Source organism: Equus caballus, chromosome 22, assembly GCF_041296265.1.
Source record: "Equus caballus isolate H_3958 breed thoroughbred chromosome 22, TB-T2T, whole genome shotgun sequence".
Classification (NCBI taxonomy): domain Eukaryota; kingdom Metazoa; phylum Chordata; class Mammalia; order Perissodactyla; family Equidae; genus Equus; species Equus caballus.
Genome location: NC_091705.1, coordinates 20,259,562 through 20,285,327, shown reverse-complemented (window position 1 = coordinate 20,285,327; position 25,766 = coordinate 20,259,562). Strand labels below are relative to the sequence as shown.

At 41.9% G+C, this 25,766-nt stretch overlaps 1 protein-coding gene across 4 annotated transcripts in view; it reads right to left on the bottom strand.

The window, feature by feature from the left end:
• DNAAF9 (dynein axonemal assembly factor 9) overlaps positions 1-25,766 on the bottom strand; it is a 163,090-nt gene extending 137,324 nt beyond the window's left edge. For 2 of the 4 annotated variants that reach the window (XM_070247774.1, XM_070247772.1), the window contains exon 1: positions 25,360-25,766. In XM_070247774.1, coding sequence (XP_070103875.1) covers positions 25,360-25,442 — 83 coding nt within the window. In that variant the 5' untranslated portion in view covers positions 25,443-25,766. The remainder of the gene's footprint in view (positions 1-25,359) is intronic. The other 2 variants (XM_070247773.1, XM_070247771.1) reach the window with 1 other exon arrangement.

Genomic DNA, 25,766 nt, shown 5'->3' with positions numbered 1-25,766 from the left:
AATGGCCTAGGTAGAGACTCTCATGGAATCTACACAAAAACCCTAGAACTAATAAGTGAGTTCAACAAAGTCACAAGATCAACATATAAAAATCTATTGTATTTCACATAATAGCAATGAACAATGGAAACCAAAATTAAAAATACAATATCATTTAAATACAAATCTAATAAAACATGCATATGACTTACATGCTAAAAACTACAAAACACTGATAAAGGAAATCAAAGAAGGTCTAAGTAAATGGAGAGACATATCATGTTCAAGGATTAGAAGACTCAACATAGTATAGATGTCAGTTCTCCCTAAATTGATGTACAGGTTTAACACAATTCCTATCAAAATCACAGCAAAGTTTTTTTTTTTTTTACAGATATAGACAAGATTACTCTAAACTTATATGGAAAGGCAAAGGAACTAGAATAGCTAAAAAAAGACTTTGAAAAACAAGAATAAAGTGGGAGGAAACATTCTACCTTATGTCAAGACTTATTTTATAGCTAAAGCAATCAAGACTGAGTGACAGACATACATAGATCAATGGAACAGAACAGAGTAGCTAGAAACACAGTCATGCACCACATAAAAACATTTTGGTCAATGACAGACTACATATGCAAGCAATGGTGATCCCATAAGATTAGTAACATATAGACTAGATGTGTAGTAGGCTATACCATCTCAGTTTGTATAAGTACACACTATGATGTTCACACAATGAGAAAATCACTTAATGACGCATTTCTCAGAATATATCCCTGTTGGTAAGTGACACATGACTGCAGACCCACACAAATAAAGCCAATTAATTTTTCACAAAGGTTCAAAAGCAATTCAGTGGAGGAAGGATAGTCTTTTCAATAAATGGTGTTTGAGCAACTGGATATCCATAGACAAAAACATGAACCTCAACCCAAACCTTATATCCTAGACAAAAATTAACCCAAAATAGGTCATAGATTTAAAATTTTAAACGTAAAACTATAAAATCTTTAGAAGGAAATATTCAGGGCGTAAGGTTTTTTTTTTTTTAAGATTTTTTAATTTTTTTCCTTTTTCTCCCCAAAGCTCCCCGGTACATAGTTGTATTTTCTTTGTTGTGGGTCCTTCCAGTTATGGCATGTGGGACACTGCCTCAGCGTGGTCTGATGAGCAGTGCGATGTCTGCGCCCAGGATTCAAACCAACGCAACACTGGGCCGCGTGCAGCGGAGCGCTGGAACTTAACCACTCGGCCACAGGGCCAGCCCCAGGGCATAAGGTTTGATGAAGTTCTTAGACTTGATACGGAAAGTATGATCCCTAAAAAAAACCTGATAAATTGACCTTCATCAAAATTTTAAACTTTGCTTTGTGAAAGACCGTGTTGAGAGAATGAAAAGACAATCTACAGATTGGGAGAACATACTTGCATATCACAAAGAATACATAAAGAACTCTCAAACTCAACAGTAAAAAACAATCCAATTAGAAAATGGGCAAAAGGCATAAACAAACATTTCCTCAAAAAAGATATAGATGGCAGATAAACACATGAAGACATGTTCAACATCATTATCCATTAGTGAAATGCAAATTAAAACCACAATGAGATATTACTACACATCTATTAGAAAAGCCAAAATAACAAATAGTGACAATACCAAAATGCTGGTGATGATTCAGAGAAACTGGACCATTCACACATTTTTGAACAAAATTAAAGATACCAAGAATGGCATCCATGTTCACTCAATAGAAGACAATATTGGTAAGCTGTCGATACTACTCAAAGCAATCTACAGATTCAGTGCAATCCCTATCAAAATCCAAATGACATTTTTTGTAGAAAAAGAAAAATCCAACCTAAAATTCACGTGAAATCTCAAGAAACCCAGAATAGCCAAAACAATACTGAAAGAGAAGGACAAAACTAGAGAACACATTTCCTGATTTCAAAAGTTACAACAAAGCTACAGTAATCAAAACAGTATGCTACTAGCATAAAGGTAGACATATAGAACAACGGAATAGAATAGAGAGACCAGAAATAAACTCCTTTTGAAACTGGCTTACTTCACTTATTATAATGTCCTCATGGTCAAATGATTTTTGACAAGGGTACCACGACCATTCATTAAGAAACGACAGCTTTGATACACTGGGAAAGATGGCGCCGTGAGTAGTCCTCTTTGTCTCTCGCCCTTCGAGTCTACAATTATTTGGACACTTATCGCTTGACAAAGGATATCCAGACAGCATCTCAGGACGTCTGAGACACCCACGCGACTATACATCGGAAGGCGGACGGACTTTCCTCCGGGAGGATGTGGAAATAGGTGAAAACTCTCCGACCCCGACGGGCAGCCTAGTACCCGCAAGCGGCTTTCTTCCAACGGACGCCCCCAGAGGATCCACACACATCTAGGGCAGGAGCGAGAACACAACAGAGGAGCGACGGTGGAAACAGGTGACCAGAACCCTACTTAAACCCCCCGCAATTACTCCTAAACGCAGAGGGAAACTTTGGAGTTGCACACCTGAGCCCGCGGGGAGAGTCTCTCCCCGCCATTGGCGGGGAGACCCGGCCTGGTGCTCGGGGCGCCCGGAGGGTCCCAGAGAGACGCCCGCCCCGGGGGACTAGGGATTGCCGGAGATCTCGGAGAGGACCGGGGCGGGGGAACTTTCAAAGGCGGGTCCGGCGACCCGGTGGGGAAGCGCCGGAGCTCCGCCAGGCAGCAGACAAAACTCTCTGTCTGCCGGTAGCAGAGGGGCCACGCTGAGCACTCAGGGCTCCCGGCAGAGGCCCGGAGAGAAGCCCAGAGGGCGGGGCGACCCCCAGCTGCCGTTGCCCGCCCCGGGGGACTAGGGATTGCCGGAGATCTCGGAGAGGACCAGGGCGGGGGAACTTTCAAAGGCCGGATCGGCGACCCGGAGGGGAAGCGCCGGAGCTCCGCCAGGCAGCAGACAAAACTCTCTGTCTGCCGGTAGCAGAGGGGCCACGCTGAGCACTCAGGGCTCCCGGCAGAGGCCCGGACAGAAGCCCAGAGGGCGGGGCGACCCCCAGCTGCCGTTGCCCGCCCCGTGGGACTAGGGATTGCCGGAGATCTCGGAGAGGACCGGGGCGGGGGAACTTTCAAAGGCCGGATCGGCGACCCGGAGGGGAAGTGCCGGAGCTCCCCCAGGCAGCAGACAAAACTCTCTGTCTCCCGGTAGCAGAGGGGCCACGCTGAGCACTCAGGGCTCCTGGCAGAGGCGCGGAGAGAAGCCCAGAGGGCGGGGCGACCCCCAGCTGCCGTTGCCCGCCCCGTGGGACTAGGGATTGTCGGAGATCTTGGAGAGGACCGGGGCGGGGGAACTTTCAAAGGCGGGTCCGGCGACCCGGTGGAGAAGCGCCGGAGCTCCGCCCGGGCAGCAGACAAAACTCTCTGTCTGCCATTAGCAGAGGGGCCACGCCCAGCATTCAGGGCTCCAGGCAGAGGCTCGGACAGAAGCCCAGAGGGCGGGGCGTCCCCCAGCTGCCGTTGCCCGCCCCGTGGGACTAGGGATTGCCGGAGATCTCGGAGAGGACCGGGGCGGGGGAACTTCCAAAGGCGGGTCCGGCGACCCGGAGGGGAAGCGTCGGAGCTCCGCCAGGCAGCAGACAAAACTCTCTGTCTGCCGGTAGCAGAGGGGCCACGCTGAGCATTCAGAGCTCCCGGCAGAGGCCCGGAGAGAAGCCCAGAGGGCGGGGCGACCCCCAGCTGCCGTTGCCCACCCGGTGAGGCTAGGGATTGCCGGAGACCTCGGAGAGGACTGGGGCTGGAGAGAGTTCCAGAGACCCAGCTTAGTAGCCTAGGGGGAAACCCTACAGGCTCACAGAAGCCTTAGGGAAAGCCTCTGCACAGCATCAGTAGAAGGCACCCAGCCGCCAGCCACAAGGCTGGAAGACCCCAGGGCAAAAGCAGCATAGCTAGGTGTACTAACCACAGACTGTAGAAGATGCCAATAGCTCTCCTGCGACCCATAGAGGACAAGTGAGATTTGGTGGGTGCCGACAGCAACCGAGCGACAAATAAAAGTGATCCCACCCCTGGCCGCTGGAAAAGCCCATAACACCGTTGCAGACCCCAAGGAGAGAGCGCATCTAGGTGGGCAACAACAGTAGGCACCTGCAGCCTGAAGCCCCCCGTGACGGCCCCCACGGCAGAGGAGGGAATCCAAAGGGCCACTGTGGCTACGAAGAGGGGCCCAGGCCCAGTTAGCAACTACGGACAGGGTTCCTGGTTGGTGAAGTATAAACAGCTGCTCCCCCCACTGCAGCAGCTGAAACAAGTGAAAGGAGCAACTAAACTCTATCTCCATGCGGAGGCACAAATCAACATCATCAAGCAATATGAAAAAATACATTAAATCTCCAGAACAGAAAGAAAGTAACAAATACACAGAAATCAATCCCAAAGAAAATGAGATATATAACCTAAATGATGATGACTTCAAAACAGCCATCATTAAAATACTCACTGAGTTAAGAGAGAATTCTGACCGACAACTCAACGAGTTCAGGAGCTATGTCACAAAAGAGTTTGATACGATAAAGAAGAACCAAACAGAAATACTGGAAATGAAGAACACAATAGAGGAGATTAAGAAAAATCTAGATGCTCTGAACAGTAGGGCCGATAATATGGAGGAAAGAATTAGCAATTTGGAAGATGGCAATATAGAATTGCTGCAGGCAGAGGAGGAGAGAGAAGCAAGACTTAAAAGAAATGAAGAAACTCTCCGAGAATTATCAGACACAATTAGGAGATGCAACGTAAGGATTATAGGTATACCAGAGGGAGAAGAGAAGGAGAAAGGGGCAGAAAACCTATTCAAAGAAATAATGGCTGAGAACTTCCCAAATCTGGTGAGGGAGATGGATCTTCAGGTGACAGAAGCCAATAGATCTCCAAACTTTATCAATGCAAGAAGACCAACTCCACGGCATATAGTAGTGAAGCTAGCAAAAGTCAACGACAAGGAGAAAATATTAAGGACAGCCAGGCAAAAGAAACTAACCTACAAAGGAACCCCCATCAGGCTATCAGCAGATTTCTCAGCAGAAACTTTACAGGCTAGAAGACAGTGGAATGATATATTCAAAAATCTGAAGGACAAAAACCTACAGCCGAGAATTCTCTACCCAGCGAAAATATCCTTCAAATACGATGGAGAAATAAAAACTTTCCCAGATAAACAAAAATTAAGGGAGTTCATTGCCACAAAACCTCCTCTTCAGGAAATCCTCAGGAAAACCCTCATTCCTGAAAAATCCAAAAAAGGAAAGGGGCTACAAAACCAAGAGCAGAGGAGATAAGTAGAAGGACAACAACAGAGAGTAGCAGCTCTACATCAGAACAGATTAAACCATGGGACGAGAAACAAAGGAAACTGAAGAAAACCGGAAAACAAGACACAAAATGGTAGTGGTAGGCCCCCACGTCTCAATAATCACTCTAAATGTAAACGGATTGAACTCCCCAATCAAAAGACACAGAGTGGCAGGATGGATCAAAGAACAAGATCCAACAATATGCTGCCTCCAGGAAACACACCTCAGCCCCAAAGACAAACACAGACTCAGAGTGAAGGGATGGAGAACAATACTCCAAGCTAATAATGAACAAAAGAAAGCAGGTGTCGCTATACTAATATCAGACAAGGTAGATTTCAAAGCAAAACAGATAAAGAAAGACAAAGAGGGACAGTATATAATGATAAAAGGGACTCTCCACCAAGAAGACATAACACTTATAAATATATACGCACCCAACACAGGAGCACCAAAATTTGTAAAGCAACTCTTAATAGAACTAAAAGAAGACATCAACAACAATACAATAATAGTAGGGGACCTCAACACACCATTAACACCAATGGACAGAACATCCAGACAGAAAATCAACAAGGAAATAATAGAATTAAATGAAAAATTAGACCAGATGGACTTAATAGATATATATAGAACACTTCATCCAAAAACAGCAGGTTACACATTCTTCTCAAGTGCACATGGAACATTCTCAAGGATTGACCATATTTTGGGAACCAAAGCAAACATCAATAAATACAAGAGAGTTGAAATAATATCAAGCATCTTTTCTGATCATAACGCTATTAAACTAGAAATCAACTACAAGAAAAAAGCAGAGAAAGGTGCAAAAATGTGGAGACTAAACAACACGCTTCTCAACAAACAATGGATCATTGAAGAAATTAAAGAAGAAATCAAATATTATCTGGAGACAAATGAAAATGAGAACACGACATACCAAATCATTTGGGATGCAGCAAAAGCAGTCCTAAGAGGGAAATTCATCGCAATACAGGCTCACCTCACTAAACAAGAAAAAGCTCACGTAAGCAACCTCAAACGACACCTAACAGAACTAGAAAAAGAAGAACAAACAAGGCCCAGAGTCAGTAGAAGGAGGGAAATAATAAAAATAAGAGCAGAAATAAACGATATTGAAACAAAAAAGACAATAGAAAGGATCAATGAAACAAAGAGTTGGTTCTTCGAAAGAATTAACAAAATTGACAAACCCCTAGCCAGACTCACCAAGAAAAGAAGAGAGAAATCGCAAATTAATAAAATCAGGAATGAGAGAGGAGAAATCACAACAGATACCAATGAAATACAAGAGATCATAAGAGAATACTATGAAAAACTATATGCCAACAAATTGAACAACCTGGAAGAAATGGACAAATTCCTAGACTCCTACAATCTCCCCAAACTGAATCAGGAAGAAATGGAGAATCTGAATAGACCAATCACAAGTAAGGAAATAGAAACGGTAATCAAAAACCTCCCCAAAAACAAGAGTCCAGGACCAGACGGCTTCTCCGGAGAATTCTACCAAACATTCAAAGAAGACTTAATACCTATTCTCCTCAAACTGTTCCAGAAAATTGAGAAAGATGGAGAACTCCCTAACACATTCTATGAAGCCAACATCACTCTGATCCCCAAACCTGACAAGGACAACACAAAGAAGGAGAACTACAGGCCGATATCACTGATGAACATAGATGCAAAAATCCTCAACAAAATTTTGGCAAACCGATTACAGCAATACATCAAAAAGATTATACACCATGATCAAGTGGGATTTATACCAGGGACACAGGGATGGTTCAACATCCGCAAGTCAATCAACGTGATACACTACATTAACAAAATGAAAACCAAAAACCACATGATCATCTCAATAGATGCAGAGAAAGCATTCGACAAGATCCAACACCCATTTATGATAAAAACCCTCAGTAAAATGGGTATAGAAGGAAAGTACCTCAACATAATAAAGGCCATATATGATAGACCCACAGCCAACATCATACTCAATGGACAAAAGCTGAAAGCCATCCCTCTGAGGACAGGAACAAGACAAGGGTGCCCACTTTCACCACTCCTATTCAACATAGTTCTGGAGGTGCTGGCCAGAGCAATTCGGCAGGAAAAAGAAATAAAAGGAATCCAAATAGGTAACGAAGAAGTAAAACTCTCGTTGTTTGCAGACGACATGATCTTATACATAGAAAACCCCAAAGAATCCACAGAAAAACTATTAGAAATAATCAACAACTACAGCAAAGTAGCAGGGTATAAAATTAACGTGCATAAATCAGTAGCATTTCTATACACTAACAATAAACTAACAGAAAAAGAACTCAAGAACTCTATCCCATTCACAATCGCAACGAAAAGAATAAAATACCTTGGGATAAACTTAACCAAGGAAGTGAAGGATCTATACAATGAAAACTACAAGACTTTCTTGAAAGAAATAGGCGATGACATAAAGAGATGGAAAGACATCCCTTGCACATGGATTGGAAGAATAAACATAGTTAAAATGTCCATACTACCTAAAGCAATATACAGATTCAATGCTATCCCAATCAGAATCCCAAGAACATTTTTCACAGAAATTGAACAAACAATCCTAAAATTCATATGGGGCAACAAAAGACCGCGAATTGCTAAAGCAATCCTGAGCAAGAAAAACAAAGCCGGCGGAATCACAATCCCCGATTTCAAAACATACTACAAAGCTACAGTGATCAAAACAGCATGGTACTGGTACAAAAACAGGTCCACAGATCAATGGAACAGAATTGAAAGCCCAGAGATAAAACCACACATCTATGGACAGCTAATCTTCGACAAAGGAGCAGAGGGCCTACAATGGAGAAAAGAAAGTCTCTTCAACAAATGGTGCTGGGAAAACTGGACAGCCACATGCAAAAGATTGAAAATTGACCATTCTTTTTCACCACACACCAAAATAAACTCAAAATGGATCAAAGACCTAAAGATTAGGCCTGAGACAATAAGTCTTTTGGAAGAGAATATAGGCAGTACACTCTTTGACATCAGTTTCAAAAGAATCTTTTCGGACACTGCAACTCCTCAGTTGAGGGAAACAATAGAAAGAATAAACAAATGGGACTTCATCAGACTAAAGAGCTTCTTCAAGGCAAGGGAAAACAGGATTGAAACAAAAAAACAGCTCACTAATTGGGAAAAAATATTTACAAGCCACTTATCCGACAAAGGGTTAATCTCCATAATATACAAAGAACTCACACTGCTTAACAACAAAAAAACAAACAACCCGATCAAAAAATGGGCAGAGGACATGAACAGACATTTCTCAAAAGAAGATATGAATATGGCCAATAGACACATGAAAAGATGTTCATCATCGCTAATCATCAGGGAAATGCAAATCAAAACTACACTAAGATATCACCTTACCCCCGTTAGATTGGCAAAAACATCCAAAACCAAGAACGACAAATGTTGGAGAGGTTGTGGAGAAAGAGGAACCCTCATACACTGTTGGTGGGAATGCAAACTGGTACAGCCACTATGGAAAACAGTATGGAGATTTCTCAAAAAGTTAAAAATAGAAATACCCTATGACCCAGCCATCCCATTACTGGGTATCTATCCTAAGAACCTGATATCAGATATCTCAAGAGTCCGTTGCACCCCTATGTTCATTGCAGCATTATTTACAATAGCCAAGACGTGGAACCAGCCTACATGCCCAGAAACTAATGATTGGATAAAGAAGATGTGGTATATATACACAATGGAATACTACTCAGCCATAAAAAAAGACGAAATTGGCCCATTCACAACAATGTGGATGGACCTCGAGGGTATTATGTTAAGCGAAATAAGTCAGTCAGAGAAAGACGAACTCTATATGACTCCACTCATAGGTGGAAATTAGTATATTGAGAAGGAGATCTGATTGGTGGTTACCAGGGAAAAGGGGGGGTGGGGGGAGGGTACGGAGGGGGAAGTGGTGTACCCACAACATGACTAACAAAAATGTACAACTGAAATCTCACAAGGTTGTAATCTATCATAACATTAATTAAAAAAAAAAAAATAAAAAATAAATAAATAAATAAATAAAAAAAAAAAAAAGAAATGACAGCTTTTTCAACAAATGGTGTTGGGAAAACTGTAAACCCACATGCAAAAGAATGAATTTGGACCCTTACCTTACACCATATACCAAATTTAACTCAGAATAAAGACCTAAATGTAAATTTAAAACTATAAAACTTTTAGAAGAAAATATATGGGAAAAGCTTCATGATATTGGATTTGGCAATGATTTCTTACTATATCACCAAAAGCACAGATGACAAAAGAAAAAATATATAAATTAGACTTCATCAAAATTAAAAACTTATGTTCATCAAAGGACAAAATTCACAGAGTGAAAAGGCAACTCACACAATGGGAGAAATTATTTGCAAATGACATATCTAAGAGGCTAATATAACCAGAATATATAAAGAACTCTTACAACTCAACAACAAAAAACCTGATTCAAATGAGCAAAGGAGTTGAAAAGACATTTCTCCAGAGAAGATACAGAAATGGTCAACAAGCACACAAAAAGGTGCTTAACATCACTAATCATTAGGGAAATGTAAATCAAAACCATAAAGAGATTTTATTCCCACACAAATTATGATGGTTACTATCAAAAAACAAGGAAATCAGGGTCAGCCCAGTGCTGCTTCGTTGGCCCAGGGTTTGCCAGTTTGGATCCCAGGTGCAGCCATGGCACCGCTTGGCAAACCATGCTGAGGTAGGCATCCCACATATAAAGTAGAGGAAGACGGGCACAGATGTTAGCTCAGGGCCAGCCTTCCTCAGCAAAAAGAGGAGGATTGGCAGTGGATGTTAGCTCAGGGCTAATCTTCCTGAAAAAAAAAACAGAAAATAACAAGTGTTAGCAAGGATGGGGAGAAATTGGAACCTTTGTGCAGTGTTGGTGGGAATATAAAACAGTGCACCCACTGTGGAAAACAGTATAGCGGGGCCAGCCCTGTGGCCAAGTGGTTAAGTTCATGCACTCTGCTTTGGGGGCCCAGGGATTCACCGGTTTGATCCTGGGTGCCGACATGGCGCCACTCGTTAGGCCATAGTGGGGTGGCATCCCATATGCCACAACTACAAGGACCCACAACTAAAGTATACCACTGTGTACTGTGGGGATTTGGGGAGAAAAAGCAGAAAAAGAAAAAAGAGAGGATTAGCAACAGTTGTTAGCTCAGGTGCCAATCTTTAAAAAAACCCAAAAAACAGTATAGCAGTTGCTCAAAAAAGTAAAATTGGAATTACCATATGATCCAGCAATTCCACTTCTGGGTATATATCCAACAGAATTGAAAGCAAGGAATTCAAGAGATATTTGTATACCAATGTTTATAGCAGCATTATTCTCAATAGTCAAAACATAGAAGCAATCCAAGTGTCTATCGACAGAAGAATAGATAAACCGTGGTACATACATACAATGGAATATTATTTAATCTTAAAAAAGGATGGAAATTCTGACACATGCTAAAACATGGATGAACCTTGAGGACATTTTAGTAAGTGAAATAAGCCAGTCACAAAAGGACACATATTGTATGATTCCATTTTTTTTTTTAAGATTGGCCCTGAGTTAACATCTGCTGCCAATCCTCCTCTTTTCACAGAGGAAGACTGGCCCTAAGCTAACATCCATGCCCATCTTCCTATACTTTATATGTGGGATGCCTACCACAGCATGGCTTGACATGCGGTGCCATGTCCGCACCCAGGATCCGAACCGACGACCCTGGGCCGCCAAAGTGGAACGTGCGAACCCAACCGCTGTGCCACCGGGCCGGCCCAGCCCATCTTTTTCTTTTCTTCCTCTCCCCAAAGCCCCCCAGTACACAGCTGTATATCCTAGTTTTAGGTCCCTCTAGTTCTGCTATGTGGGACACCACATCAGCATGGCCCAATGAGCAGTGCCATGTCCGCACCAGGATCCGAACCAGCAAAACTCTGGGCCACTGAAGTGGAGCGTGCATATTTAACCACTGGGCCATGGTGCCAGCCCTTGTATGATTCCATTTTTATGAGGTATCTAGAATAGTCAAACTCATAGAGACAGGAAGTAGAATGGGGTGGCCAGGGGCTGGGAGGAAGGAGTGGGGACTTATTTAACTGGTACAGAGTTTCAGTTTTGCAAGATGAAAAGAATTCTGTGGATGGATAGTGGTGATTGCAGCACAACAGTGTGAATGTACATAATGCCACTAAACTGTAAACTTAAAAAGGGTTAATATGGTAAATTTTGTTACATGTATTTTACTACAATTAAAAAATTTTAAGTTAAAGCCAATGCCATGTAAAACAAAAAGAACCTAGAAGGAGAACTCTTCTAACGTAAAACATATTAAAAAGATAATAACAATGCAATAAATGAACCTTAATTTGATTTTTAAAAAAACAAACAGGAAAACATCCATGAGACATCTGGGAAACTTTGAAGGGTTTGATAACACTAGGGAATTACTGTTAATTTTCTTGAGTGAGATAATGTTATTGTGGTTATACAGTAGAATGTCCTTTTTCTTTTTTAAAAAGAAAATTTATTTTTTATTTTTTATTTTTCCTTTTTCTCTCCAAAGCCCCCCAGTACATAGGCGTATCTTTAGTCGTGGGTCCTTCTAGTTGTGGCATGTGGGATGCTGCCTCAGCGTGGCTTGATGAGCAGTGCCATGTCTGCGCCCAGGATCTGAACTGGCAAAACCCTGAGCTGCCGGAGCAGAGCACTTGAACTCAAACACTTGGCCATGGGGCTGGCCCCACAGAATGTCCTTTTTCTTAGCAGATGCATGAGGAAGTACTTGGGAGTGAAGCGTCATGTTATCCTCAACTTACTTGAAAAAAGTTTAACAGAAAAGAAAAATGAGGAAAAGAAAAGAAAAAATAAAGGTAATGCACATATGGCAAAATGTTAGAAATTGCTGAATCTAAGTGGTGGGAATAACGAATATTCATTGTACTGCTCTTTCATCTTTTCTGTACTGTTTGAAGCAGCAGAACAAAAACTGGAAGGTGATCAAGATTAAAGCAAGAAAACTTCTTTCCCTGAGAAATGGTTCCCCGTCCCTCCCCACTTTTTCATGTTTCATGCTTAATAGAAGATTGATCTTGCAACCACACTCCACTGTAGAAATATTTCATCGAACTGGTCCTTTGGCCCATCTCCCAACCTATCTGGACAGTAGGCTCACTGACTGCCAGGGTTCCCAAGAGTTCTTTGGTTTTCAAACTTACAACCAGCCAGTGACAAAAGCATGAATAGGTCATGTGAGCAAGAAACAAACAGCTCCCCCACTACTGCTGTGGAAACCAAGACAATACTGAAAACAGGAGCAAAAAGAATTTCTTTTCCACAAGTAATTTAGCCAAATAAAGTGGAAGCATTTAAAATGTAGAAAGACTTTCCTCTTCCCAGAGTAAAACATTATCCTGATTAGTACCTCTCATATTCTTGTCAAATGAATAAAACTAAGTTGTTTTGTTCCTTTGTACATCTTCATGCTTCTCAAATTTAATTTTTAACCAGAACATAGCCTATTATTTGTTACTGAACCATTAAATTTGTCACTTACTGAAATATTTACCTATTTTTTTTAAAACAACCTGGGAAGTATAAAGAAAACCATAATCACTCACATTCCCAGCATCCAGAATTAACCACTATTAACATTTTAGCATATTTGCTTTTATCTACGTTAGTGCCTTTTTGAATTATGCATGTAAAATATTAATTTATTATCCTTTTTTGATGGAAAAAAGGGGAATATTACATATTAAAACTAAAGTCTTCATCGTTCCTTACTCCTAGAAGCCACCATTGAATTTGTTGTATATCCATCTAGTCTTTATTTTTTTCAACAGACACTTTCAAACATACACCAAGCCCGGCAACAGCACTGCTCTCTAGCTTCTAAGTCTACTTGAGCATAGCCAGCACATCCTGGGGAGATGGGCTGTAGTCACCCACGACTTTACAAAGTTCCTCCTTTAGAATACTTGTAGACTCAGCCGCCTCAATAATGCAATTTGTCAAATATGCTGCTTATATACTATACTTTATTTCTTACTTTCCTTGGATTCAGACTCAGAATCTAGATACGACAGATGATAAGACGAAGAAACCAAGACCTAAACAGAAGCAGTTTGCCCAACCAAGATCACAAGGCTGAGTAAAGATTAACAGCACCAGAATCTGAGCGACCAGGTACCCTGACCCTGAACTTTTTCTTTCTGCTACACCTCGACTTCCTGACAATAAAGTTAGCCAAAGATATAATATTTTTGAATTCTAAACAATCATGTCTGTTCTTCCCATCTTCTGCTTTATATGTAATAGTTCTTTCACTGCTCACTGCTTTTATAACAACTCCTGTATACACGGCCAGGTATATTTTCTTGTTTATTTGTATTTCATTTCCTGGTTACCTGGAAATGAAGAAAAAAATTGAAAACTTTATTTTTGCCTGTTTTTACTCCATAATTTATGCTAACTTTTTGATTTTCAAAATTAAACAACACATGAATATATTTTCCTTATATTCTGTATGCTTTGTGTTTTGAATGTTTTACAAAGTGAATCCTCATACCAATCCGATTCACCTCATTACAGAAAACTGCTGTGAACAATTTGGTGTGAATCTCTGAGGTATATATAGTTTGGGTGAATTTGGGGGGGGGGTTGTTTTTACATAAAATCATAATCATGAGATATGTAACTACTCTGCAATTTGCTTGTTTCACTTAACATTATACCTTAAGATCTTTCCAGATTAGTACATAGAACTCAGCCCCATTCTTAGAACTGCTATACTGTATTTTATTTTTACTTCATGAACCACTATAGTTGAACATTCGGGATTTTAATTATTTTTGCAATATCAAACAGTGTTTCAGTGAGCAACCTTATATCTCCATCTTTGGCACAAGCACAAAAGTTTCTGCAAGGTAGAGACCTAAAAGTAGCACTGCCAGGTGAAGAGGTATCTGCGTTTCAAATTTTGATAGATCTCACCAAGTTGTTTTCTTAAAACATTCACCTACAACATAGCAAGAGTACCTGTTTCCCCAAAACTTTCCAAACCATGTGTTATCACTCTTCAACTAATGTTAATCTAGTAGTTAGAATTTTCATTGTTATAATTTATACTTTCCCTAATCAATTAGGGAGGTTGTCAAATGTTTACTGATCATCTATATTTCTTTTTCTACGAATGCATATTCACATTCTTTGGCATTTTTCTATTCAGTCATTTGGGGGTTTTTTCTGAATAATTTATTTCATCATATTTTAAAAGTTGTTTTGGACATGTTGCAAACATTTTCTTCAAATTTCTAGACTTTATTTATGGCATCTTTTTCATGCAGAAGTTTTAAAGTTTTATACAACTAAATCCATCTATCTTTACCTTTAAGCTCAGGGGTTTTATGTCTTCCTTTTGCGTATTCCCCACTCAGAAGTATTTAAAAAAAACAATAAAACACCAATTATTTCATTTTAATTGTGTTTGTGTTTTAAACAGTTAGCCCTTTACTCCTCTGGAATATGCTTTTTACTTTTCTAAGTAGGAATCTAACTGTTATTTTTGCCTCCAAAATATAAATTATTGTCCCAAGACCATATACTGATCCTTTTAATCCTCTGACGCGGAATGCCACTTTTAGCGTATGCTAAATTGGCATACATAGCTGGATCCATTTTTTGGATCCTTATTCGATCCATTTATCTATCCTCACAGAAATAATGCACTTAAAAATAATAATCAGGGGACTGGCCCCGTGGCCAGGTGGTTAAGTTCGCGCGCTCAGCTTCGGCGGCCCAGGGTTTTGCTGGTTCGGATCCTGGGCGCAGACATGGCACCGCTCATTAGGCCATGCTGAGGCGGCGTCCACATGCCACAACTAGAAGGACCCACAACTAAAAAAATATACAACTATGTACTGGGGGGATTTGGGGAGAAAAACCAGGGGGAAAAAAAAAGATTGGCAACAGTTGTCAGCTCAGGTGCCAATCTAAAAAAAAAAAAATAATCAGAGCTTTAAGGTATGTTATCACTTGAACTTTCTAGTAAATGGATTACTTCTATATCTGATAGGACAAGTCCTTCTACCATTGTTTCAAAGATCCCAAGGCTTTTATCAAACATTTTCTCTTTAAGATAAAGTGTAAAATCGGCTTGTCAAGTTCCATAGAAATTCCCACTGAAAATCTGTATTGTGATGACACTGAATCTGGACAGTACTGAGCTCCCCACTCATGAACAAGATGTCTCTCTCCATTCATTCCTCTCCTGTTTTATACCCTTCTGTCAAGTTTTATATTTTTATTTATATAGGTCCTACACATTCCTTATTAGGGTGATTCCTAGGTATTTTATAGTTTTTGTTCCCACTTTGAATGCCATCTTGAGTCCACTACATTTTTCAAACAACTTCCTAAACTTTTATCAGTTTTAATAGTTTTATCTATTGTCATAGTTCTCCAAGAAGTGAATCATAGCAGTTTCATCTCTTCCTCTTTAATATTTGCAGCTTTTATTCCAACTCATTAATTCAAGTTTTTACTGAGCACCTACTATGTGCCAAGCACTGTTTGTTCAAAACACTGGGGATTTAGCAATGAATGAAAGGGCAAAAACCCCAGAACTTACATTTTAACTGGGGGACACAGGAGGAGTGGGGAGAAAGACAAGATAAACAAAATAAGTAAAATACATTTGTCATATGGCGGTAAGTGTCACATGAGTTGTGAGTCCTAAGAGGAGGGTGGATTACAGTTTTAGAGAGAGAGATCAGGTAAGGCTTTACCAAGAGGACTTTTGTATAAAGACCTGAAGAAGTGAGGGAGCAAGCTGTATAGCATATGCAAAGGCCCTGAAGCAAGAGTGTCCTTGAGACCTGTGTGGCTGGAACAGAGTAAGTGAGGAAAAGAGTAGTAGGAGATAAAAGAAAAAAAAGGCAGGGACCAGATTAAAGTCTTGTAACTGATGATTTGAGCTTTTACTTGGAGTGTTTTGAAAAGAGGGATGACTTATATGAGATGACTTACATTTTAATAAGCTCATTCTGTATTGAAAACAGACCAAAGAGGGACAAGAGCTGAACCTGGGAGACCAATTATGAGCATACTGTAATAATATAAGCAGTAGGTGAATCTTTTGCTTATTTTATTCTATTAGCTGAAACTTTATTATGTTAGCTGGTTTAAATCATAAATAAATGTTAAATTTTAAGTAGATTTTGGGGGGATCATCTACTAGTCTGTTAATTTCATTAACAGATTTCCTAATGATGGACAATTCTCGAACTTCTGGGACAAATCCTACTTGTGCATGAAGTTGCTTTACCACAGTTCTAGATTCAATATAGTATTGTTTTATTTAGGAATTTTGGATTTGTAGTTCTCTTTTGTGCTCTCCTAGTACCAGGTATAATGCCAGCCTCAAGAATGAGTTGGAAAGCTTTCTGAGGCATATACTTCACTCAGTATGCTTTCATTTCGCTCTCTCCTGGTAACATACATCATGCCCCTTCTCAGCCACAGTATCTAACTGTGATTTATCCAGGAGCAAGTCAGGCCAACTGGAGTCCTTACCAGGGACTGTAAAAAATTTCCTGTTTTAGGGCTAGAACAGAAATGGCCTCTAGGTCACAGTGCAAGAAGAACGTGGATTTGGGCTATATGGATAGAGGCAACTATTCTGACAGCAGTCTTGGTTCCAGACCCTGAGGCTCTAGTTCCTGCTGCTTGTCCTACAAATTTATCTCCCCACTATTCCTTCCAGCCAAGTAAGCCAATACATTCCCTTTTTTACTTAAATCCTTTGAGTCGGGTTTCTGTCACTTGCAACAGAAAGCATTCTTCTTAATACAAAATCAATCCCAGGAAATGTTTAGGGTTGAAGCATATTAATGTCTACAACTCACTTTGAAAAGCATTAAAATATACGATGGATTGACAGAGGACATATGATAATACAAATATAGCGAATATATTAAGCATAGACACTAGGTATGGATACACATGAACGTTCACTGAACAATCCTTTCAACTTTTCTGTACTTATGAACATTTTCATAGTAAAATATTGGGGATGAAAATCAACAGCAGGAGTTAGAAGCCATATCAGCATTAATTTGGACTTCAGGGACTGATTAAAAGGAGCTACTGTAGGACTACTACAGGTTTAAGAAATCTGGCCCTGCATTAAAGCAACAGTTATTTACTCCTTTTGCAAAACTAGGGACTTAGAAGAAAGGCAAGGCGGCAGGATGTGTCACAAGGCAATAAATGTCATTTCCCACTGATGTCTTTGCTGGAACAACAACTTTCAATGGAAAAAGCAAAGCCAACATTACCGCTTTCATGGCCAATACATGGTTAATCACTGCCATAAAGTGACTCAAACTGAAGGGATACAGACTTATGCGCACACACACACGTGCACACACGATATGACCGAGAAATGTGTTGGCATCATTTAACTATTTGATGACTTTAATTTTCTCTCAGCATTTTCATCTAGCTCACCAAAGCCATTAGTAAGTCTACGCAATATAACTTCCATTTCACACAGCTACTTCCTTGCGGTAGAGACAAAGCATTGCCTAATCCATATCCATTCTCCCGTTCTTTTTTACTAATAGTACCCCAATTTTATTGGGGGCAGCAATAAGTCCAGCTGCTTTGCTTCTAGAGCTGACCAATGAGACAGGCAGAAGACAACAGGTGGAAGCTTTTGGGGAGCTTTCTGGAGGGAAGGAACTGACTTGACTAGGAGAACTGTCCTTTCTCTTTCCCCTTCTTGCCTGACAGACATGATAGCTGGAGTTCCTGCAGCCATTTTGTGACCAAGCTATGAAGAAAATGAATCCACATGCTAAGAGCAAACTACAAACACAGAAGAGGCCTGGTTCCCTGATAACTTTATACCAGGACCAGCCTACCCACCCTCTAGATAGAAATCTTTTGCAAGAAGACAGACTAAACCCCAAACTTAAGTTATTATTGTTAAACATCTTTTTTTTTTTTTTTTAAGATTTTATTTTTTTCCTTTTTCTCCCCAAAGCCCCCCAGTACATAGTTGTATATTCTTTCGTTGTGGGTCCTTCTAGTTGTGGCATGTGGGATGCTGCCTCAGCGTGGCTTGATGAGCAGTGCCATGTCCACGCCCAGGATTCGAACCAACGAAACACTGGGCCGCCTGCAGCGGAGCGCGCGAACTTAACCACTCGGCCACGGGGCCAGTCCCATTGTTAAACATCTTTTACCAGCTGCCAAATGTAGTTCCTAACTGATAGGACACCTTATCTAAAATGGCTAAAACTTGCACCCCACTGCAATTCATGTCTACACATATTTCATGAATTGGGATATATAAGACACTCTACAAACTAAATTCAAAAACTTCAGAAAATGCTACCCATCACCAACTGAAAATGTTATCTGGAACTCTGTTCACTATATTCTAGCGTAACATCATCTTATTTTCCATTTTCTTTCTTTTCTCCAGCTTTCTCTGAGCATTTCCTCACACAATCTGCTCTTTGTAAAGTCAGTTTACAAGTCTTCATTCAGAAAACATCCACAATTACTTTCCCTTGCTTCTCTGAGGATTAAAAGCATGCCAAATCTAAATGCAATGTGGAATCTTGGATGGAATCTTGGAATAGAAAAGGGCATTAGTGGAAAAACTGGGGAAATCCAAATAAAGTCTGGAGTACTAAACTCCAAGCAAACAAAAATTTACTAAGTAAACAAAAGTTTACTAAAGTACTTACTTAAAGTAACCTAAAGTACTGTACCAACATTAATTTCTTAGTTTTGATAAACAAACCATGGTCATATGTACGATGTTAACATTAGAGGAGGTTGGATGAAGGCTATATAGGAACACTCTGTATCATATTTGCAACTCATCTATAGATCTAAAATTATTTCAAAATAAGTTGAAAACAAAAAGCATGCCAAAAGAGCTGACTTTTCCTTAAACCAGGGCTCAACATCACAGGTAACAGCTTTAAATAACCAAGTTGCAAACTCTGCTTTTTCTTAATTTCAGGGCAAACCAACAATAATTTAAGCTATGTTACTCTTGAGGGCATCTGCATCTCATTCGCTCCCCCTGTCCAAAAGTTAGAACATCAGAGAAGAGCTCAAGAGCTAGATAACACTGTCAAGATATTGTGCACTATTAATGCTATGATACATAATAAATAAGAGTCCGCAGCACATGGTCATCCCAGACACACGTGAAAAGGCAGATACTTAGACCTCTACCCCAGGGCCAGAAATAAGGCCATAAAAGCCTAACTAAGCAGATCCTTTTTGCTTCTATAGACACCACACCAAGCCTCCCTGGCCAGCATCCAAGCAAGTACACCAGAGGTGAAACTTGACATTTTTAGATATACAAAGTCATAGTCTTGTTTTGCATTTTGAGTTTTCTTAAGGCAGAGACCACATGCACTACAACAGCAATTATTACTTCTGTAGATCTATAAACCCAAAAGAGAACTGTGGGTATTCGCAACTGGACAATAAACATCTCCTGAAGAGAACCTGCCTCTGTGAGGCTTTACTGAAGTGCTCTCTGTAGAACATCACTATTGTGACCCACCTTCCACCTAGCTCATAACTGATTCTTCATTCTCTGAACACCCATGAAATTTAACATAGCCCACAGCTTCACCCGTAATTATTCTCTATTCATTCAATAAATAATTAGCGCAAGGAGTGTTTCATAATAGCTAACAACAGTGGTTCATATTTAGTGAGTGCTGACCATGTGCCAGACACTGACCTAAGACTAGGGCAAGCAATGTGGGAAACGGCAATAAAAAATGGTCCCAGTCCTTTGGTAATTTCCCGGGGCAACAAAGAAGGTCCTTCCTTATGAGTGCCTTAACAAGGAAGAAATCCCACCTGTACATGAGATAGAGGAGCTTCAGCACAGGAACCCCTTAATCAGACTGTTTTGCTAGAGCACATCCTCCAGTGGCTTCCTAAAACGGGCACATGGAAGGTCAAACTTAGACACCTCGCATGCGTGAAATGTCTTTATCCTTCCCTCACACCTGCCTGAGAGTTTGGCTGCATACAGAATTCTGGGAATCCACTTTCCTTCAGAAGGCACTCCTTACTCCATTATCTTCTAGTTTCCAATCTTGCTATAATTCTATGACTCCTGACCCTATCTGTGTAATTTGTAGATATTCTTTTGTCTTTATAGTGCTCAAAAATTTCATGATGTTGTGTCTTGGCATGGATAGTTTTAAATTAATTGTGGTAGATTCCCGGAGAGTCCTTTTAATGTGGAAACTCATATCCTTTGGTTTTGAGAAATTTTATTTTATTTTGGATGACTTCTTCATGCCATCAAACAGTAACCACCCATTATCCCTCCTTGTTACAGACATCTACAAACTTCTGTGTCATTCAGTCCTCCACGTTCCCTAAAGATTTTAGCTTCTAGATCACTGTCTCTTCTGCTATTACTACTCCTACTTATTTATGATCATCTCAATATGAACAGATATAATCCTTCCACTATCCTTACCTCTCAGTTCCTTGACTTCTGTCTTTCGATGATGTCCTCTATCCTACCTCAGCCACTCCCTCCCACAGTGCCCACATCCAAGCAGTTCAACACAGCTCAAGAAAAAGCACACAACCATGCTAACCTGGTCTCACCTAAATTTATGACAACAGACACCAAATGGGCACTTGGTGGTGCCTAGCAATCCTAAAACATTTCCTTATTCAACTCATGTTTCCCTGCTCTCCTGGTAAATGTTTCACCTTCTTTCTCTTCAAACTTCTAACACCTCCTCCACGCTTCACTTTTAGCTGAAGACCTTCCTTCTTATTTAACTGAGAATACAGAAGTAATCAGAAGAGAACTTCCACTTTGTCCCACCACCAACCTACCAACGCACCAGCACTTCGGTCCATATAATCACCACAGATGAACTGTCCCTGCGCCTATCGAGCCTGAGGCCAAAACATCCATTCATGTCCAAGATCACATTCCTGGCACCTACTCAAGGACTTCACCCCTGTACTTGTCCCTTCTCTCTCTTTAATCATCAATTTGCCTCTCCGAACTCCATCACTCCTATCAACTTACAAACATGCTATAACGTCTGCCCACCTAAAGACAAAAAGAACTCTAATACTTCATGTCCTTCCAACCACAACCATATTACTCTGTTTTTCCTTATAACAGTCCTTGAAACAACATTACTATGACTATCTATACTCACTGTCTTCAATTCCTCTCCTATTTTCTCTTGAACCCACTGCACCAAAACTGTTTTTGTCAAGGTCATCAACGACCTCCACATTACCAAATCTAATAGTCCTCATCAGTCCCTCAACAGTATTTATCATTTGGCTTTCCAAGACAGTTCCTGATTCCTCTCCTAGTTCAGAGGTAGGAAATCATTTTCTCTTGGAAGACGTTTTACACTGTCTTTTCTTTTTTTTTTTTTTAGGAAGATTAGCCCTGAGCTAACTACTGCCAATCCTCCTCTTTTTGCTGAGGAAGACTGGCCCTGAGCAAACATTTGTGCCCGTCTTCCTCTACTTTATATGTGGGACGCCTATCACAGCAAGCATGGCTTTTGCAAAGCGGTGCCACGCCTGCACCTGGGATCCGAACTGGCAAACCCCGGGCCACCAAGAAGTGGAACTTGAGAACTTAACCGCTACGCCACCGGCCGGCCCCAACACTGTCTTTTCTACATGGGATACCCCAGAGCTTGGATGCTGGTCCTCTTCTCTATCTACATTTACTTCTTCCATCTCTATCTAGTCTTGTAGCTTTAAATACAAATTTGGGAGTCATCAGCGTACGGGTAGTTTCTCCAATCCCAAACTTTCTCCTGAACGCCAGACTAATTTATCCAACTGCCTATCCAATATGTCCACTTGCATATCTATCAGGCAACTTGAAACGAACAAGGGCAAAACTGAACTTTATTTTCTCCACAAACCTGCTCTTATTCCAGGGTTCCCAATGTCGGTAAATGGTAAATCTGTTCTTTCAATAGCTGAGCCCAAAACTGACTATAACGTCTCACATTATTGTTCCTTCAGCCCTATTTCTTCCTCAGTGCTTATTTCTCACCACTCTGTATTATGATTTTTACTGTTTTTGCCTCTCCCCACTTACAAAGGCGCTCTTTGAGGGCAGAGGCCTTATTTGTCTGAATCCACAACACCTACATAGTGTATGTTGGATTTATTTATACAAAGAGGCAGTAAAAACTGCTAGGCAAGTCCGGAGCAGTATCAGATCTCTCTGCAGAAAAAGATTTGAAGTAGGAAAGCATATATCAGCTATTTCCACTGGTTCTTTAATACAAGTCAAGATAGTTATTTGGTAATAACTCCAAAATCTCAGTAGCTTGAAACAACCAAGGTTTACTTCTTGCTCACTCTACATGTCAAACATAGGCCACCTGGAAGCTTGCTCTGGGTCCCAGACTGATGGGCTAGCCACTATCTGTAGCCCAACAGTCACTATAACAGATGGAAAGAGAGTGGCAAATTACACACCAGAAACTTTGACCATGAAGGGATACACATCATTCCTGCCCACATTTCACTGACCAAAAGCAACTCAAAAGGCTCTACCCAACTTCAAGGGGGCAAGCAAGCACAAGTGTACCACATGTCCCGGAGAGAGAAACCAACAATATTTGATGGCCAGCACTGATGACTACCATTTCCTTAAAAAGAAGCCTCTAGTTCTGAGCAACAATATTTTAACTCCTGATTTCTATTTCCCATCTGTGAAAATGAACTTCCTTGCTAGAAAAGAACCACAGACTTGCAAAGTACTATCTTCAGGTCTTTAGGAATGTAACTGCACCAGTTAGGCCTGCCTCTTTCATCACTCAGGAGTGAGAGTGCAGCAGAGAAGCCAAATATACGTGACAGGAAAGTGCTAAGCCTAAATCTGCTAGCAATGCTCAATGTCAAAAGTCAGGGAAAGCCTTCAATGGGTAAGAAGAGTATGTTCACTTATGTAGAAGACGGGAATCTTCATCAAATTTCTTTTACAAAGGTATAGAACAGCCAGGCCTTGGGTTTCCTTGTACTACCCCTTAATCTGAAAGCTAACCATTTAAACCACTTGATAGAAGATTCAGTTTGATTAGTAGTCAGCATTCATCTTTTTAACGTGAAAACACTACCTTAAAAAAAAAGCTGCACACAGCCATGCTACAAGAAACAAGAAAGGCAGCAGTTATTTTAGAAACAGATTTTACCGAGAAGCTCTTTTTTTCCCTAAAAGTCTCAAATACTCAAGAGTCCTAAGCTCAAGATGATCTGGGATGAACCCCAAGTCTACAGAGAGCTAGATTTAACGGATGGCTGCTCCAAGTTCTAAAGTATCCTGTGTAGTTTCTATTCTACACAAAGTTCAAATACTTTCTAACAGTAAAACTGGTTGCCAGAAACGTTAGGATGGATTGTAGATGGTTACCATAAGCAGCTAAACACTTGGAACTGTAAAGCCCACAGGGAATTCCATTGAAGGGCAGAGCAGGAGTTCAGTGTCACCTGCCAAATTAGAAGCAAATTAGGACTCCTAAATGCAGCCACGGTATCTAACCCCCACCTCCTCTATCCTTTATTCATTTAACAGACATGCATTAGCTGCTGGGGTGGGGGAAGGAACGCCAGGAAGTAAGATAAGGACAGAATTCTAAGATCTAGCTCTTGCTCTCCACGAATTTGGTCTAGTTAAAACAAAACAAAAACAAAAAACAGATCGGCTAGCAGCAAGTTAAAAATACAATGCCTTAAGTACCATAACAAGGATACAGGAAAAACCGTTCTAACACGTAAGTTGACAACCTTCTTTCAAGGGGAACAATACCATATTTGCTTTGCTAAGTGGCCAGAATGGAGCAAAAGCAAACAAAAAAAACCCCCTCTTCTGGTTTAACGACAGTTTAGCAGTACCAAAGCCTATTTCTTTCTCTCTCTCCCTCCCTCTCAACAGTCTCCGTGCTGCAACCTCTCCATCATTCCAACCTCCACACTCCACCGGCAGCCCCACAGCAGCTCCCTCACAAACAATGCCCAGTCTATCAAGGTCAGCCCCAAAGGCAAAGGGAGCAAAAATCGGAAACGGATCTTCCTCTAAGAGGCGCGGACCCTCCCCAATACCACCCTCCTCACTCAGAGGCACCCCGGGGTTCTGTCTCTAGGCTCAGGGGCCTGGAGTCCGCCGCTTTTGGGGGTTCTGGGCCTCTTTTCCCTATCCATCCAGTTAGTTTTCTCTCCTGCTCCCCTAATGACGTCCACCTCCCCACAACCTGAGCTCCCCATTGTGGAGTGAGGGTGCGTCGCGATGCAGGCTGGGGCAGGGGGAGGTGGGGAAACGCGCAATAGGGAAGATGCTGTCAGTGGGTGTGTATGTAGGGGCGGGAGGGGGGTATTCTTTAGCGAACCCGCTGTCAAAGGGAAAGGCTCTAAGGAGACCTACTGTAGGGGGGCATTATAGGTAAGCCGTTTCTAGCGAAACCCATTTGGGGGATTCTATCCAGGGGAGCTATTGTGTGTGGGTTTCTCTATACATAGCCGTTTCTGGGGGAAATATTCTATGGGGAAGGCTAGCGAGTTATCCATAAAAAAGACACTGTGGAAGTTCTCTATAGAGGAATCTTTCCTGGGGAAAACGTTCTACGGGGCTGAGGACGTCACAGTACGGGATCTTCACAGGGGAGCCGTTGTGGGGTTGTCTATAGGGGAGCCATTGTGGGAGCCGCTACACACGGCTCTATTCCTGGGGCAACGTTCCTCCGGGAGCCGTTTAGTGAAAAACCGTCCGCAAGGAAGCCATGTCGGGCCACGCCCTGCGGCGGCAGGCGTCGCTGGACCCCAACACCCCGCAACCCCCGGCCCGGCCGCCCCTCGGCAGCCTCAGCCCCGCGTACCTGACGGAGGGCGACCCGCGGCCGGGGCCGCCGGGGGACCGCAAGCGGGGCAGCCCTAGCCGCTGCGGGGGGTACACGTCCATGGCGGCGGGCGGCGGAAAAGGACCGTGCGCGGCGAGGGTCGCTCTGGCCCGCGGGAAAGCTCCAGGCTCGCGGCGGCCGGGCGGGGCGGCGGGGCGTGCCGGGTGGGCGGGGGGCGCGGCGCGCGGAGGCACGTCGGGGCGGGGGCGGGGCCAGACGCGCGCAAGGAGCGTGGATGGGGGCGTCGGGACGAGCAGGGTTGGGGGCTGCGCCCTCCTTAAGCTGCCAGGCGGCCTGGCTGGACGTGGGGAGCGCCGGTCTCCAGGGTGAGGGCCACCACGCCGCCGCCCTTCCCTGTCCTAAGGCCTTGCATCAGGGAGGGGCAT